A 13,756-nucleotide genomic window follows, 5' to 3' on the forward strand; every position below is an offset into this window, starting at 1 on the left:
CCAAATTGTTATGCTAAAGTGATCACGGTGGAGTCTCAAAAGAAGATCGTCATCTACTCAAAACAGCACATCAATGTGAATGAGGAAATTACTTACGACTACAAGTTTCCCATTGAGGATGTAAAAATCCCATGTTTATGTGGCTCTGAGAACTGCAGGGGAACCCTAAACTGAACTCGAGGTTTCTCGTCACACTTGCACCTTTGGCCATGTCAAAACTGTGGTAACCAGGTGTGGTTGCACTTTGCCAAAAAAAAAAAAAAAAGAAAAGAAAAAAAAAAAAAGAAAAAAAGAAAAAAAAAAAGGAAGAAAAAAAATTAAAAAGAAAAAAAAAATGTATTTAAAAAAAAAAAAAGGAAAAAAGAGAAGAAGAAAACCAAGCAAGTTTCGCCAGGATCACGGATGAAAGCAAAAAGCGCACACGCTAACAAGGACTGTTCATGTTTCAGGTGCTCTTTCCTTTTCAGATCCAACACGCACGCAGAAAGGTGACTGCTGTTCTGTGGTGTGGTCTATCCAAACACTAGCTTCTGTCTGTTCAGTCCCTACATTAATGCTCCATAATGGGATAATGGTACCTTTTTTTTTTTTTTTTAATTGTTATAAACCTTCATCTTTTCATAAATGCTGCTACCTTTTCCTCATCAGTTTTGTTGGTTGAAAAAGGCATTCAACGTTTAAATGTGAAGCAGAGACTGAAAATGCCATGTAGGGTTTGTTGGGAGCTTGATTGGCTGAAATTGCACAGATTTCTCAGATTAAGCTGTAAATAAATGTCAGGTTAATGTTACAGAGGAAGCCAGAGGCTTGAGGGTGTGTGAATGGGTGTGTGTGTGTGTGTGTGTGTGTGTGTGTGTGCACAGAGATGTCTGCAGTGAGACTATAGGTGACCTGTCCTGCCTTTCCATCAGGGGTGAGCCTGAACAAGTCCCCAACGCCAGCCACCCCGGGGACATCAGGGCAGCCATGGCCTGGGCTTTGCCTTGGGCTCATCGCTGATGGTCGCCCGCCATGCTGGTATATTGGGGGATCAAAGCCTCAGCACCCAGACAAGGGAGAGTGGGTAACTGCAATCATTGCTAACAGAGTCAGTTGTTTAGTCCCAGAATTGTGGCGCAACGCGTGACCTTTCAGGATCTCTCATAGATTGGTTTGTCTGTCTAGTGTCCAAAAAACCTCTGGAGCTGAAAGTAAGTAGGAAATAAGCCTCAGATATTCTGTAGAAATCTTACCTTCCTTTGAAGGGTACACTGCACCTCATGTTCATGATAAGATTTTATTCCTGTTGATGGGAAACAGTCTGATGTGTTACTCATGTGGATTTTCCTCGATTCTCCCAGCCTTGCCAGTGCTTTACAGGGCCTGTCTGCCCTGGCCTTGAATGGGGAGATTCCTGCTGTGATAGGAGCAGGCCAGACCTCCCCCAGTTACTCAGTAACTTGCCCTGGGTGGTCCCATCCTGCGGTAAGCGCAGACGTGGTGGGCAGTGCCCCTGAGCACGGGCTGCACCCTGTCCTCCCCCATCTGCAGCATGGCAGTGAGTGCTACTCTGAGCTCCAAAGGCATGTTTTGGAGTGGTTTTTCGATCGGTTTTGTCCTTGTAGATGTACTGAGGTGAAGTTTGCACTTCAAGAGGTTCCATTTAAAAATGAGCCAAAACATGGAATTAATGTTTCTGGGGGTGTGATCTAGGAGTGTTGCACGACTGTTTGGGTATGGGCAGGATCAGTTATTTCAGCCTGCATTGAGTCTCTTCTGCTTCAAATGTAGAGGTAGTTTGTACTAAGCCTTTGTAATTGACTTATAGGGAAATTGCAATGTAATTATAAAATGCAAACGTCATCTGCATAACTAAAATCTCCTCCCCGTAGAGCAAAAGCACAGCTGTATTCTCGTTCCTTTTCAAATTAGTGACAATTGCTGTCGAACCGCAGCTCCCCATGATCAGAGGGTACAACCTTACAAAAGAGCTTCCTGGAAAGTGTTGCCACCCTTGCTGGGAACTGCCATGCCTGTCCCACGGCTGGGGGCTTGGTGTAGGTTAGGCCTCTGTGCTTGAGTTCCTGCTTTAGACAGAGGGCCTGCAAGAGCCCCGGTGTGCCTGCACTGCTGCCTGAGGGAAGGGAACCGGCCCTGAGGTTGGGCAGCCTGTAGTCTCATCTGTGCTGTTGTTCAGTTTTGTTGTTTCCCATGGTCTTGAGGGTTTCCCCTTCTCTCAGTGAGTCTGTCCAGCGACTGGGTAGTTGTGGGCCAGAACCTGTGAGCAGTGTCTCGTTGAGCATAGGCAGTGCATTGAGCTCCTGTGGCAGGAGCTTTTGGGGATTAAGCCAGCTACTCTGTCCCTTTTCTTTAAATGAGGCTCCTATCATGTTGATGCTTCAATTGGCATCGCTACAGCTGGGTCTTTTGCTTTCAAAGCATTGGGAACGCACAGATGTTGTTTCGGAATGAAGCCCTGCCCTTGTTCTCAGCCTCCTTCCTCTCAAGTCCACCAAACCTGGATGTTAACATGGCTTTGTGGGGGAAAAATCCCACGTGTGCCCAGCCCCGAGGAGCCCGACAGCAGCTCTGTGTTCCCCAGCCTGTCTGTGTGCTTGGAATGGGGCACAGGCTGCTGTGTGTGCAGGGACAGACCCTGGTCTCCTGAGGCAAGGCCTGCAGCTTGGGTTCCTTCAGGGCGTTGGGAGGAGCACCAAAGGGATTTGGATGCCAAAGGCCTTCAGCACCAAAGTCGCTTGGGTGCTTCTGGAACTGCCTGTGACCCATTGCTCTGTAGGATCCCAGCTGGATAAGCCAACCCTGAGCCTTCTTTTTCCTTCCTGCCCCTGCAGCTTCTCCGAGAGCCGCCCCATCCCCGATGGGTTCTGGTGATGGTTCCCAGCAGGGCTGAGGAGCTGCAGATGCAGGTGGAGAAGGCAGCCCGTAGAGATGTTTTCTGACCCTAGGCGCTTTGCCTTGTGTTCCACAGGGCTGGGGTGGGAGGAGGACACTGGAGGGGCAGAGTGCTGGGGGTGCAGCCCCTGGGCCAGACCCAGCATTCACCATCATCACGGGCGTGGAAATGTTGGCGAGGGCTGAGCAGAACCCTGCCCAGGACGCTGCTCACCATTTATTGAAGTCATTCTGTTCGCTGTCCCACTTTTTTTCCCCCGCTTAAATCAAACCCTAAAACAAAATAGAGAGGGATGTTGGCTGTGCTCCCTGCAGAACTGCGTCTCACTGCAGTCTTGATGGAGTGTGCAGGGCTCGCTCAGGCAGGGTGCACGCAGGGCCCCGCTGTGCCGCCTGGGGCTGCCGTGGCCGTGCAGCACTCGCAGCACTGTGGGTCCCACAGGGGTCCCAAGCAGTGGCTGTGGAGGCAGGAGGGGATGGGGCTCATCTTGCAGATATTTGTATTGTATAGAGCAGCTTATTTCTACAGACAAACATTTTTAAACTCCAACAAAGTATGCAGTAATTTCAGTTCCGGTTTTTGTGACTTTTTTCAGGGATCATTTCAGTGCATTTCTGTATAAAATAAAAATTTAAGGAAAAAAAAAAGGATTTTGAAGTCTATTAGAAAAAAAAGCATCTTCTGTACATAGGCAAACAAGAATCTTCTCTTCAAACACTGTTTCTTGTAGAAACATGTTGAAATTTTTTTGCTGATTTCTTTGTACTTCAAGAGCATGTAAATAATTTATTAAAAGTGACTATTGTAATTTGGAGTTCTTTTTAAACAGATCCCAGCTCTGTTTCATGGCAAGGAGATGGGGAGGAAGAAGGACTGAGGATAGCAAAGGAGCTGGTGGCATTTACAGCTTGTGTCAAGCTTTGTATAATGTAAATTCTGTACAAATACGGGGGTTTTGTTTTTGGCTTTTTTTTTGTTGAATAAATAGATGGAATTAGCAGCATTAAGAAACTGAAGACAAAAATTTGCCAAGTCGAGGCTTCTTCCTTGCCCCTCCCCCAGTCTGAAACCTAATGTGCAAAATCTATTTATTTCAAGCGAGGAAATGTGTACAGTCTAATAGACATCCTGCAATGTATTTAAGCGAGTTTGCAACTGGATTTTTTTTTTTTTTTTCATTTTAATATTTGTTTTTATGAGTTTCCTCCTTAATTGCCACTGTAGTATTTGTTTGAGTGAAAAGAAACACGTTGTGACGGACGCACAGGGGCAGGCGGTGAGGAAGTGGAATTGCTCCCTGCAGCGCTCCGGTTCCGTGACAGGTTGTTTTATTTCACGGTGTGAAAATAAAGGGCTTCCTTTAAAAGGGGGCAGGTAAAATGGTTTGCAATAAATGAATTATTATTTTTTTAAGTTCCTTAAAAAAAAAAAAAAATCTCTGCTTTGAAGATTTAGGGTTTCTGCTTTTTCTTTTTTTAAGCAAATTTATAAATTTAGGGATGTTTTGTGCATATAGAATCCGTCACCAGTATGTATCTTGTTTTGAAGAAAGTGTTTTTGTTGTGGATGTGTCATGCTGTATATATTTGTTCATATTTTTGTGAATTGAATACTATGTACCATTGTATTATAGTAACTTTTATAAAGCAAACCATAAATATACTGACTTTTCTTACAGAAAAATTATGTTGTGCTTCATGTGTAGTCGGGGCTTTGTGCTCCTGGACCTGTGCTGGGAACTGGGAGAGCTGAAAGTGTCCATCAGAGCGGGCAGGAGCTGACATGAAGCATCGTCACACAGCTGTGGCACGGAGGAAGTGTGTGAGCTGGTCAAGTTTGTGACCTTCAAGCTGCATTAGCACTAAGGCTCTGACACAGCCCTGCACTGAAGTGAAGCCCCCATGCATGGCTGGTGCTGGAGCAGTTGCACTACGTGTGCCTGCATGGAATCCCACCTTTACAGATACCAATTTCAGTGTTTTCTGGCCTTAGATTTGGAAAAAGAGATGCCCAGGGCAGAGGTGGATGCAGCAGCTGATAGAGGAGGAAAAGAAGCTCGTGCTGCTGTGTCTTCTCCTAGATTGTCTCTTACTGACTACAAGGGGGATGGGACCCATGGAGATGGTGCTGCCAGCATTGGAGCTGGGGGCATGGATGGGCTCATGCTGTGTCCTACGAGCCTGAGCCATGGGCTCCATTCAGGGCTTTGCTTCCGTTCTGGGAATGAAGGGAGCTGCAGTGGGTGCTGTGAGGATTCAGAGTGCAGGTGCGTGTCAGCAGGGAGACCCAGGGCCACCAAAGCACCCTGAGATGTTCTTCAGATGTTCCGAGGTCTGCGGGTCCACAGGGAACATTCGAGGTTCACGTAATCATTGAATGGTTGGGTTGGAAAGGACCTGAAAACCATCCAGTTCCAACCTCTGCCAAGGGCTGGTGGCCCTCCGCTGGAGCAGGGTGTGCAGAGCCCCATCCAGCTGGCCGTGGGCACCTCCAGGGCTGGGACGCGCTCAGCAGGTATTTATTAGCAAGGCGTGTGACACAATGACAGCAGCTCCTGTCCTGGAGCCTCAGCTCTTCCCTGGCCCCCAGTGACCGCAGCACAGACTCAGCAGCACTCAGCTGTGACAGACAGATTTATTATGGTGGGGGGGAGAGTCCCCATGCAAGGACTGTGACAGCACCCAGGGGGCGGGCAGTGGCCACAAAGCCAGCAATCCGTGGAGACACTCTGGAGATATTCCAGCCTTTGTTAGCTCAGGAGTTGCCAGGTCCCAGAGCAATGCCACGTTACACTGGTGGGAAAGCCGAAGCCCATACCTTTGTTCACCTCATTCTAGAACGCTGTGGCTGCCCTAAAATCATGACTCAGGATTGAACCTGCATGTGTGCCATGAGTCTGTGCTGTATTTGGGACTCGGGGGCTTGGAGGGGGTTGTGCTGGGGTGAAGGCATTGGCCACATTCCCTCCCCATGTGAAGCCTGGGCTGGGTCCTTCCTTGCCCCTCACAGCTTGGCAGCAACATCCTGTTTGTCACGTGTAAGTTTGGGCTGTTGACAAAGCACAGCCAGTTCCCACTTTGTTTGTGATTCAGCTCCTCGTGGCCCAGTGCCACTGGCAGCCCGCACACTGCCTCTACATGCGCTTGGTCTCTCCGTTGGGGCTCAGGACAGTCAGGTTGCCTCGTGCATCCTGGTCAATTTCAATGGCTTCGAACAAGGACTTGAAGTTCCCGGCACCAAAGCCCTGTAGGAGGATGGCATTACCCACGTTATGCCCTTAGTGTTCATCACAGCATCGTGGTGCTGGTGGCACTGGGTGCCGTGAGGTCCTCAGGCTGCCACTCAATGCTAAGGCCACCTCTATTACTTTTAGCAGTGAAACCCTCCAACCTACCTGGTGGTTGTGCCGCTGGATGACCTCCAGGAACACCGTGGGTCTGTCTTGAACTGGTTTGGTGAAGATCTGGAGCAAGTATCCCTTCTCATCAAAGTCCACTAGGATTTTCAGTTCCTGGAGATAAGCAATAGGAAAACAGCTCTGAGATCCATCAGGAACAAGGGGATGGCCTTGCATCGCCCTGCTGCACCCGACCCACCTCCAGCTCCTGCTGCCCCTGGACTCACCTCCAGCTTGTCAATGCTCTCCTTCACTTTGATCTTGGCAGTTTTCAGCCTCTCCCGCAGCAGTTGGTAGTAGCTGGATGGCACGTCCATGAACTGCATGCCACGCTGCTTCAGGTTGGTGATCTGCAAACCAGGAGCTTTGGGTTGGGCACGTGAGGACAGGAGGTATTGAGATGCAACTCAACACTTCCCCATTTCATTGTCCCGAGCGGTGCACGAGGACCTGTCCCACTCTGTCCCTTTGGGCCCAGCGTGGAGTTGGCCACCACACGAGGACTCCAACCATGAGGCATCACCCCCTGTGACAGGTCCCTGAGTGGGGTTGCCCCGGGGCCACTCACCGCCGAGATGATGTCGGGGGTGTTGAGTGCGATGTGCTGCACTCCGGCCCCTCCGTAGTAATCGATGTATTCCTGCAGGGAAACATCTCACTGCAGTGCCGGTGTGGCTGCAGCGCCAGCCCCGTCCCATCTCCTTCACCCCAGCCCTGTGCTGGTGGTGGTGACGGCCCGATCGCTGTGCTCACCTGAATCTGGGATTTCTTCTTGCCGTGTGCCGGTTCGTTGATGGGCATCTTGATGGTCTCCTCATAGTTGGTGACCACGATGGAGCGCAGGGCGCTGAACTCGGTGTGCAGCTGCTTGTCATCCACCGACCAGAAGCGGTGGAAGAGGAGGTTCTTCTGGTACCTGCCCACCCACAGCAGCCATGTTGCAGCCCCTCACACTAATGAACCTCTGCTCTGTGCTAATTGCCCTCGGCCTCCCCCCAGCCTGCCCTGCTCTCACCAGTCTGCTACCGGCACCATCTGGAGGTCGGGTTGGTTCCCCACTACATGGTCCACAAAGCTCAGCTTGGCGCTTGGCCTGCAGGGACACGGGGCAGCACTCAGCCCTGATGGCAGTTGGGTGGTGTGATCCATCCCCATATTGGGACCCTGTGCTACTCACAGCCTGGGCAGCAGTGGGTCTCTGAAGAGGGGCGCGTGGTACCCAGGCAGAAAGAGCCCTTTGTAGTTGATCTTCTCCACCAAGGTGTGCGTTGTGTCACCGTACTGCGGAAAGGAGGAAGAGGCTCTGTGCCCATTGCTGCGATGTGCAGACTGCACTGCATGTGGGGTGGCTCAGTGCCCTCATCACTCACCGTCTGGATGACAGCGAACTTCACCTTCCCAAACTTGTCCTCCTCCACCCAGGGCTCTTTCACCACCACCGCTCCACGCTCCTTGGCTTTCTGAGCAGAGGAGAGTGCCCGTCCTGCCACATGCCCCCGGGGCCCTTCCCACACCAATGTGGGGACGTGCGGCCATGATACCCAGCAGCCCCAAAATCACTCCTTTTCCCCCAAACTCACCATTTCAGGGCGCCCGCTGTACCTCGCACGCGCTGCCTACCTGCACGATGAAGTCACAGTCCTCCACCTCAAAGGCCACGTCCTTCACACCATCCCCGTGCTTCACCATGTGCTCACCCATCTCTGCCGGCAGCCGACGTCAGCGGGGACACCGCAGAGCGCCCTCACCCCCGGCCCCAGACCTACAGACCTACCTTCATTGCCTGGATTGAGCGCCGACGAGAGGACAAAAATGATCTGGGGTGGAAGAGGACGGGAGGAAGGGTTGGTGATGGGAGGAATGATCTCACCACCAGTGCTCAGCGCATCCCGCAGCACTTCACACCTTGTCCTGCTTGATGACGTGTGACACCACCTCCCTGCTGCCGGTCTCCAGCCCGCGGTACGCCAGCTCCTCGAAGCCCAGCTTGTTGCAGTAGTACGAGGCGGCCTGCGGCACAGCACGGCGTGTGCATGGCTGTGCGGTGTGCGTGGGGGCATTGGCTGCTCCCCGCACAGCCTTTCACCCCGCTCTGCGTGCAGAGGAGCATGACACATTTTTGCTCTCCCTTTGCATTTTTGCCCCATGCACGCCCCTGACATCCACCCCCCCCTTGCGCAAGGGCTCAAGGCCGGGGCCCCGGGCCAGGGCTGCTGTCAGCACACACACACAGCCTTGCCATCCCCCAGCAGCCAATGACCACCGCCACCACCCCTGCGGCCTCCTACCTGCTTGGCATTGCCCACCCAGAAGGTGATGGAATGGAAGTGGATGAAGCGGCCTCGCTGATGCTAAAGGGAAGGGGAAAAGAAGTTGTATGTGCTGCAATTCCTGTGGGTTGCGATTCCTTTGGGTACAGTTCCTCCAAATGGAATTCTTCCCAATGCAATTCCTGCAAGTGCACCCCAGTGACATGGATGAATCCCTGGCTCCCTGCCCTGATGATTTTTTGTAGTGTTTTCCATGCAGGCTGTTCTGTGCACAAGGCACAGCGTTGGCTCTGGTTGCATGGAGCAAAGTGGCTGCAAAGCATCCGGGTATCAGCCAAGAAGTGAGCCCAGGGGCATCTGGTCCTATAGAAATGTGCAGTGGGAGGTTTGGGTTTGGGGTTTGGGATTTGGGTCACAGAGAAGGAGATGGCAGCCTCAGCCCAACCCTGCCGCATGCCCTCATTAACCCCGCAGCATTAATGATTCACCTGCAGCAAAGCACCCAGCACTTCTCCACCACCACACCGGGAGAACCGCGGGGCAGCCAGGGGGCTCCCAGTGCTGAGCACAGGATGGAATGCAAACCCGAGCAGGGAGCAGGGAGGCACTCACCTTTTCCCCTTTGTCTGTGTACGTCGTCTGCAAGAGAAGTGGGAGAAGCAGTGAGCGGGGTGCGAGGCTGAGGGGAAACGCAGGGAATTTCTCCCACAGAAGTGCAGTTCTGTGCCTGCTCCCCGGCCCTCACCATGCTGTGACCCTGCAATGTGGCAGCAGCAAAGAAAGTGTGACCCTGAGTGCAGGGCTGATATACAGCAAAGGTGCTCCTCCTCCACTCCACCCCGTCCCGAGGGCACTGCCCAGTGCTGGGGTCAGCAGTGGTGGCAGTGGGACAGGTGGGCGGTGGCACGGTGTCACCGACTGCACAGCCAAAGTCATCCCACGGCAATGACACTGTGCTGCCACTCATGGGATGGCACAGCTGCGTGACCCCAAGCAGTGCACAGCCGCAACGCTGTCACTCTACGGCAATGACACTGCTGTGTGACCCGTGGCACTGCCATCGCCATCACCCTGCTGGTGGTACTGCCGCGTCACTCCACAGAACGGCACAGGTGTGTCACCATGTAGCAGTGGCACTGCTGCATCAATGCCCTGGAGCTGCCGTCCCCACACCACCCTACGGCAACGGCACAGCTGCATCACCCCGCGGCACCGCCACAACACCCGCCATCCCCGCCGTCACCCCACGGCACCGATAACCTCGGCCTCCCCACGCGCTGCCCCCTGGCTCCGCCCCCAGCGCCGTGACCCCGCCCCCTCGTGCTCTGGCCCCGCCCCAATGTTCTCGCCACCGACAGCGGCACTTCCGGTCCCGCCCCCTCACGCTCCGTGATGCACTTCCTGCCGCCGCAGCGCGGTGCGGTGCCGCCGCCATGTCGGAGGACGGGCCGAGCCGCGCCGTGACGCTGAGCGAGGTGCAGCAGTTGGTGCGGCGCAAGGACGAGCTGGAGGCGCAGATCCGGGCCTGCTACCAGCTGCTGGAAGACGTGAGCGGGGCGCGGGGCCGGGCGCGGGGCTCGGGGCGCTGCCGGCGGCCTCACCGCGGCCTTTCTCCCCTCAGCAAAAGGGCGTGGGCATGGACGGGCCGCTGGTGGACGCCGAGGGCTTCCCCCGGGCCGACATCGACCTGTACCAAGTGCGCACCGCGCGGCACAGCATCGCCTGTGAGTGGGGCCGGGCTGTTCGGCGTTGGCTGTGGGCGGGAAGCGGCGTGCGGGTCTCCTTGGGCTGCGAAGAGGGGCTCAGGAAGAACTTATCGCTGAAAGGAAGGTGTGTGTGGGGGGGGGTCGGCCTTTGCTCTCGGGTGGCAGCGGGAGGACGAGAGGCGACGGGTTGGCATTGCGCCGGGGTGGAGGCAGGTTGGATACGTTTCCTCTCCCAAAGAGCAGCCCAGGGAGGTGGGGGGTTACGAGAGGTGTTGAAGAGCTGTGGGAACATGGCACTGAGGGACGTGGGGAATGGGCTGGGGTGGGTTGTGGTGGTCCGTGTTGGTCCTTTCCAGCCATAGCGGTGCTACGATTCTGCTTCTTACTGAGCTTGGTGCCACCCGCAGGTCTGCAGAATGACCACAAGGCTCTGATGAAGCAGGTGGAGGAGGCTCTTCACCAGCTGCATGCCCGGGAGAAGGAGAAGCATGCCAGGGACGAGGAGGAGGCACGGGCTGAGGCCATGAGCCAGAGCCTGCCGCCCGCCTTCGCCAAAGTCAATGCTGTGACTCCAGAGTCTCCTGCCAGCACCTCGGTACTTTGCTGGGGATGGCAGTGGGGAGGGCTTCTTTTGGACCTAGGGAGGGGAAATAGAGGATGCATTGCTTTTTTTCTCTGCTAACAAGCAGGAATAACCTGTGAGATACTGATTATTATTATTATTATTATCCCACTCCCACTTTCTTCATTTTAAGTGTTTGTCAAATATTCAGTCACCTTCTCAACCAGTGTAGTTTTTCTTGAAAGCTGCCATGGAGGGAGCTGCCCACATGTGGCAGTGTCACTGGGTTGGGATCAGAAAGTGCATGCTGTCTGCTGTGTCATGGCACCACACAGCTCTTACATGGCCTTGATGTTCATTGCAGCCTCAGTGTTTCTTTTCTTGTGAAATAGGGCAGAGAAATGAGTACATACTTGTTTCTAAGGGAGAGGGTATATTTTTCAGTTGTCTGAATGCTGAGAAGGATGGTGTCCTAGCACAGCCTATGTGGCTGGAAGAAGTCTCCTGTGAGCAGGCAGCGTTACCTGTCATCAGAGAGCACAGATGCTCAGCTTCTTTCTGTCTGTCCAGGGCCTTCAGGTTGATGATGAGATTGTGGAGTTTGGTTCTGTCAATGTGCACAACTTCAAGAGCCTGCAGAACATTGCCACAGTAGTACAGCACAGTGAAGGGGTAAGTTTGTTTCTGCTGTAACTGCATTCTCTTACCTCTCCCAGTGAGCATTTACTGTGGAATGGCCAGAGAAGCTGCCACAGCCATCGGGTGCCTTATAATGGAAGTGAGAGAGCTCATCTTTCTTTTCTTTTTCATTTCTCCCAGAGACCTCTGAGTGTGACTGTGATCCGCAATGGCAAGAAAGTGCACCTGGGGCTGACTCCGAAGCGCTGGGCAGGGAAGGGCCTCCTGGGGTAGGCTGCCAGTCAGAGCAGAGGGGGCTCCTGCTAGCCCAAGACGCTTCCTGCAGCAGAGCCAGCTGTGATGTGTCTCACTGGCAGGTTCCAGCTGAGAGCTGGGGCTGTCAGTTTAGTAGTCATATGGGATGATGAGTTGTATCAAGTACGGGTATGGGGCTGAAGATCTCAATGGCTAGTTCCTCTAGTAGAGGAGACCAATGGGGAGGGTTGTGGTTGATAGATTCACAGTATCAGATCATCTGAGCTTCTTTCAGAGCTGAAACAAATGTTTTCTTCTCCACTCTTCTTTTTCAGCTGCAATATCATTCCTTTGCAGAGATGACCACTGCTCAGAAGACAATAAAGACGAAGCTTGTGCCTGCTTTCTGGACTCTGATTTGATTTGAAAGCTTGCCTCATGATCTTTGTTTTTGCTGAAATGAGCGTTTCAGAGGCTGTGACCTCTGGGTGGCTGGGCTTGCAGAGTCTGAAGAGATTCTAATGGAGCAGGGCCTTAACGCAGTTGGAATTGCGCTGGTTTGTGAGGAGCAACTCACAGAGTTGCAGGATGTGGTTTCTCATCTCTTGTGCCTTGCATCAGTTTGGAGTAAGGCTGGAGTGTAACTTGGATTTCACTTGATACAGATTTGGAAGAGCATAAAATGCTTTTATTTGGTGATACCATGGCATTCCTTTTTTTTTTTTTTTCTCCTTGAAATTCCTCACTGAACATCTTGTAAAATAGGATTAAAAGTCCTGGAACAATATTTTCTTTTTTTAACTTAGTAGATCACAGTGAAGAAACGCGCAAATCTGGTACTTTATCTTTCCCTTGTGACCATAGCTGTTGGAAGTCACTAAGTAAGATAGCATTTTTGGAATGCCTAATTATTTTAAGTTAACGAAATAAGCATCGGGGTTATAACTCTGTCTTCTATTGTATTGAAGTACTCCTACATTTTTTTTAATTTGCTGCAGTTGATTTTAGGATGTATAAACACTTCAGGGGGGTGTTTGGGTGATCTTGTTTGAAGGTTGTTTCCAGTTGAACTTTGAAATACTCATCCCAATGAATAAAACTGAGTAATGTCTCTCTCCGTTCTTGTGGAAGTTGCTGTCTGGGGGCAGTAATTGTGGGCCATGTCAGGTGTGTTAAAAGCAGATCTGCAGAGGCATAAAAGCATTCTTCCCCTGACCTTCTGCGGCCAACAAAGCAGAATGTAGTTGTAAGCATGTGGATGAGTGGTGTACTGGCAGCTCTAATGTCAGATCAGCTGGAGCCTGGCCTTGGCCTTGTGTGCTCGAGGTAAGGTACGTGTCTTCGTACCCCAGGTATGCAGCTGTTGCCTGAGCTGCAGGGGTCTGCACGGATCTGGGTCTGCATGCTGGTCAGGAAGAACAGCTTCCAGGCCTTTGTGTGTGTGTGTGTGTGTGCCTCCTGGGATGAAGTGCCCTACAAAGTCTTGTCTTTCCCTATTGCTCGTGCAGTGAGGTTAATGGGTCATCCCAGCACAACAGAGTGAGCTAACTCCTGCTCTCAGGGGACTCATTCTCTTCTCACTGTGGAGTGTGACGCTGCAGTGACTTGACAAAGCTCTGTGGAGCTCTGTAGAAGAGCATGTCCTGGCTGTGCACTCTGGTCACTGTTCCCATTGGTGGTAGGACTGGATCAACTCCAGCAAGTGAAAAAACACAGTTCTGTTGCAAAGCCTCCCATCTCGCACTCAGTAAAAATGTTTTTTTGGGACTATCTCTGTTTATTCACCACTGATTGTTTTCAGTCCACTTCCTTGGGTCAGAACTTTGTTCCTTAAGCCATAATTCCCCACTCACCCGATGCAGCAGGTTGGACGGAGCGCACGGCGGCTGCGCGGCAGCTCCTCAGGTTGCCGAGATGGTTCGTGCTGATAACAGAATTGCTTTCCTCTCCCAGCAGGGCACCGGGCTCGTGCTGGGCAGAAGGAAAAACAAATTAGATTTAGAAATTGTTATTATTTGAGCTTAATAGCGTGTCTGAAATCGGCAGTTGGGAGAG

General features: G+C 52.3%; 3 protein-coding genes across 4 annotated transcripts in view; 2 read left to right on the forward strand and 1 right to left on the reverse strand.

The window, feature by feature from the left end:
- Positions 1-174, forward strand: part of SETD1B (SET domain containing 1B, histone lysine methyltransferase) — a gene marked incomplete at its 3' end in the record, with an annotated part of 41,742 nt that extends 41,568 nt beyond the window's left edge. The window contains exon 18 of the mRNA XM_079544066.1: positions 1-174. Coding sequence (XP_079400192.1) covers positions 1-174 — 174 coding nt within the window.
- A 5,852-nt stretch (positions 175-6,026) lies between these two features.
- Positions 6,027-9,995, reverse strand: HPD (4-hydroxyphenylpyruvate dioxygenase; the record flags this gene model as incomplete). The annotated part of the gene is made up of 14 exons (XM_079543657.1): positions 6,027-6,137; positions 6,288-6,404; positions 6,518-6,640; positions 6,859-6,930; positions 7,044-7,206; positions 7,306-7,383; positions 7,468-7,571; positions 7,661-7,750; positions 7,911-7,993; positions 8,065-8,107; positions 8,196-8,300; positions 8,579-8,641; positions 9,173-9,199; positions 9,774-9,995. 14 exons carry the CDS (start codon positions 9,993-9,995, stop codon positions 6,027-6,029), a joined length of 1,401 nt encoding a protein of 466 aa, XP_079399783.1.
- Positions 9,994-12,064, forward strand: PSMD9 (proteasome 26S subunit, non-ATPase 9; the record flags this gene model as incomplete). Of its 2 annotated transcripts, none has more annotated exons than XM_079543764.1 (6): positions 9,994-10,107; positions 10,182-10,284; positions 10,674-10,861; positions 11,399-11,500; positions 11,648-11,736; positions 12,037-12,064. In XM_079543764.1, the coding sequence occupies 6 exons, from the start codon at positions 9,994-9,996 to the stop codon at positions 12,062-12,064; spliced, it is 624 nt and encodes a 207-aa protein (XP_079399890.1). The 2 variants fall into 2 exon arrangements, with proteins under 2 accessions (XP_079399890.1, XP_079399891.1); XM_079543765.1 differs by having other exon boundaries at positions 11,408-11,500.
- Between the last annotated feature and the right edge of the window lie 1,692 nt (positions 12,065-13,756).

The sequence above is a fragment of the Tetrao urogallus genome, assembly GCF_951394365.1.
Source record: "Tetrao urogallus genome assembly, chromosome: 17".
NCBI classification, from domain to species: Eukaryota; Metazoa; Chordata; class Aves; order Galliformes; family Phasianidae; genus Tetrao; species Tetrao urogallus.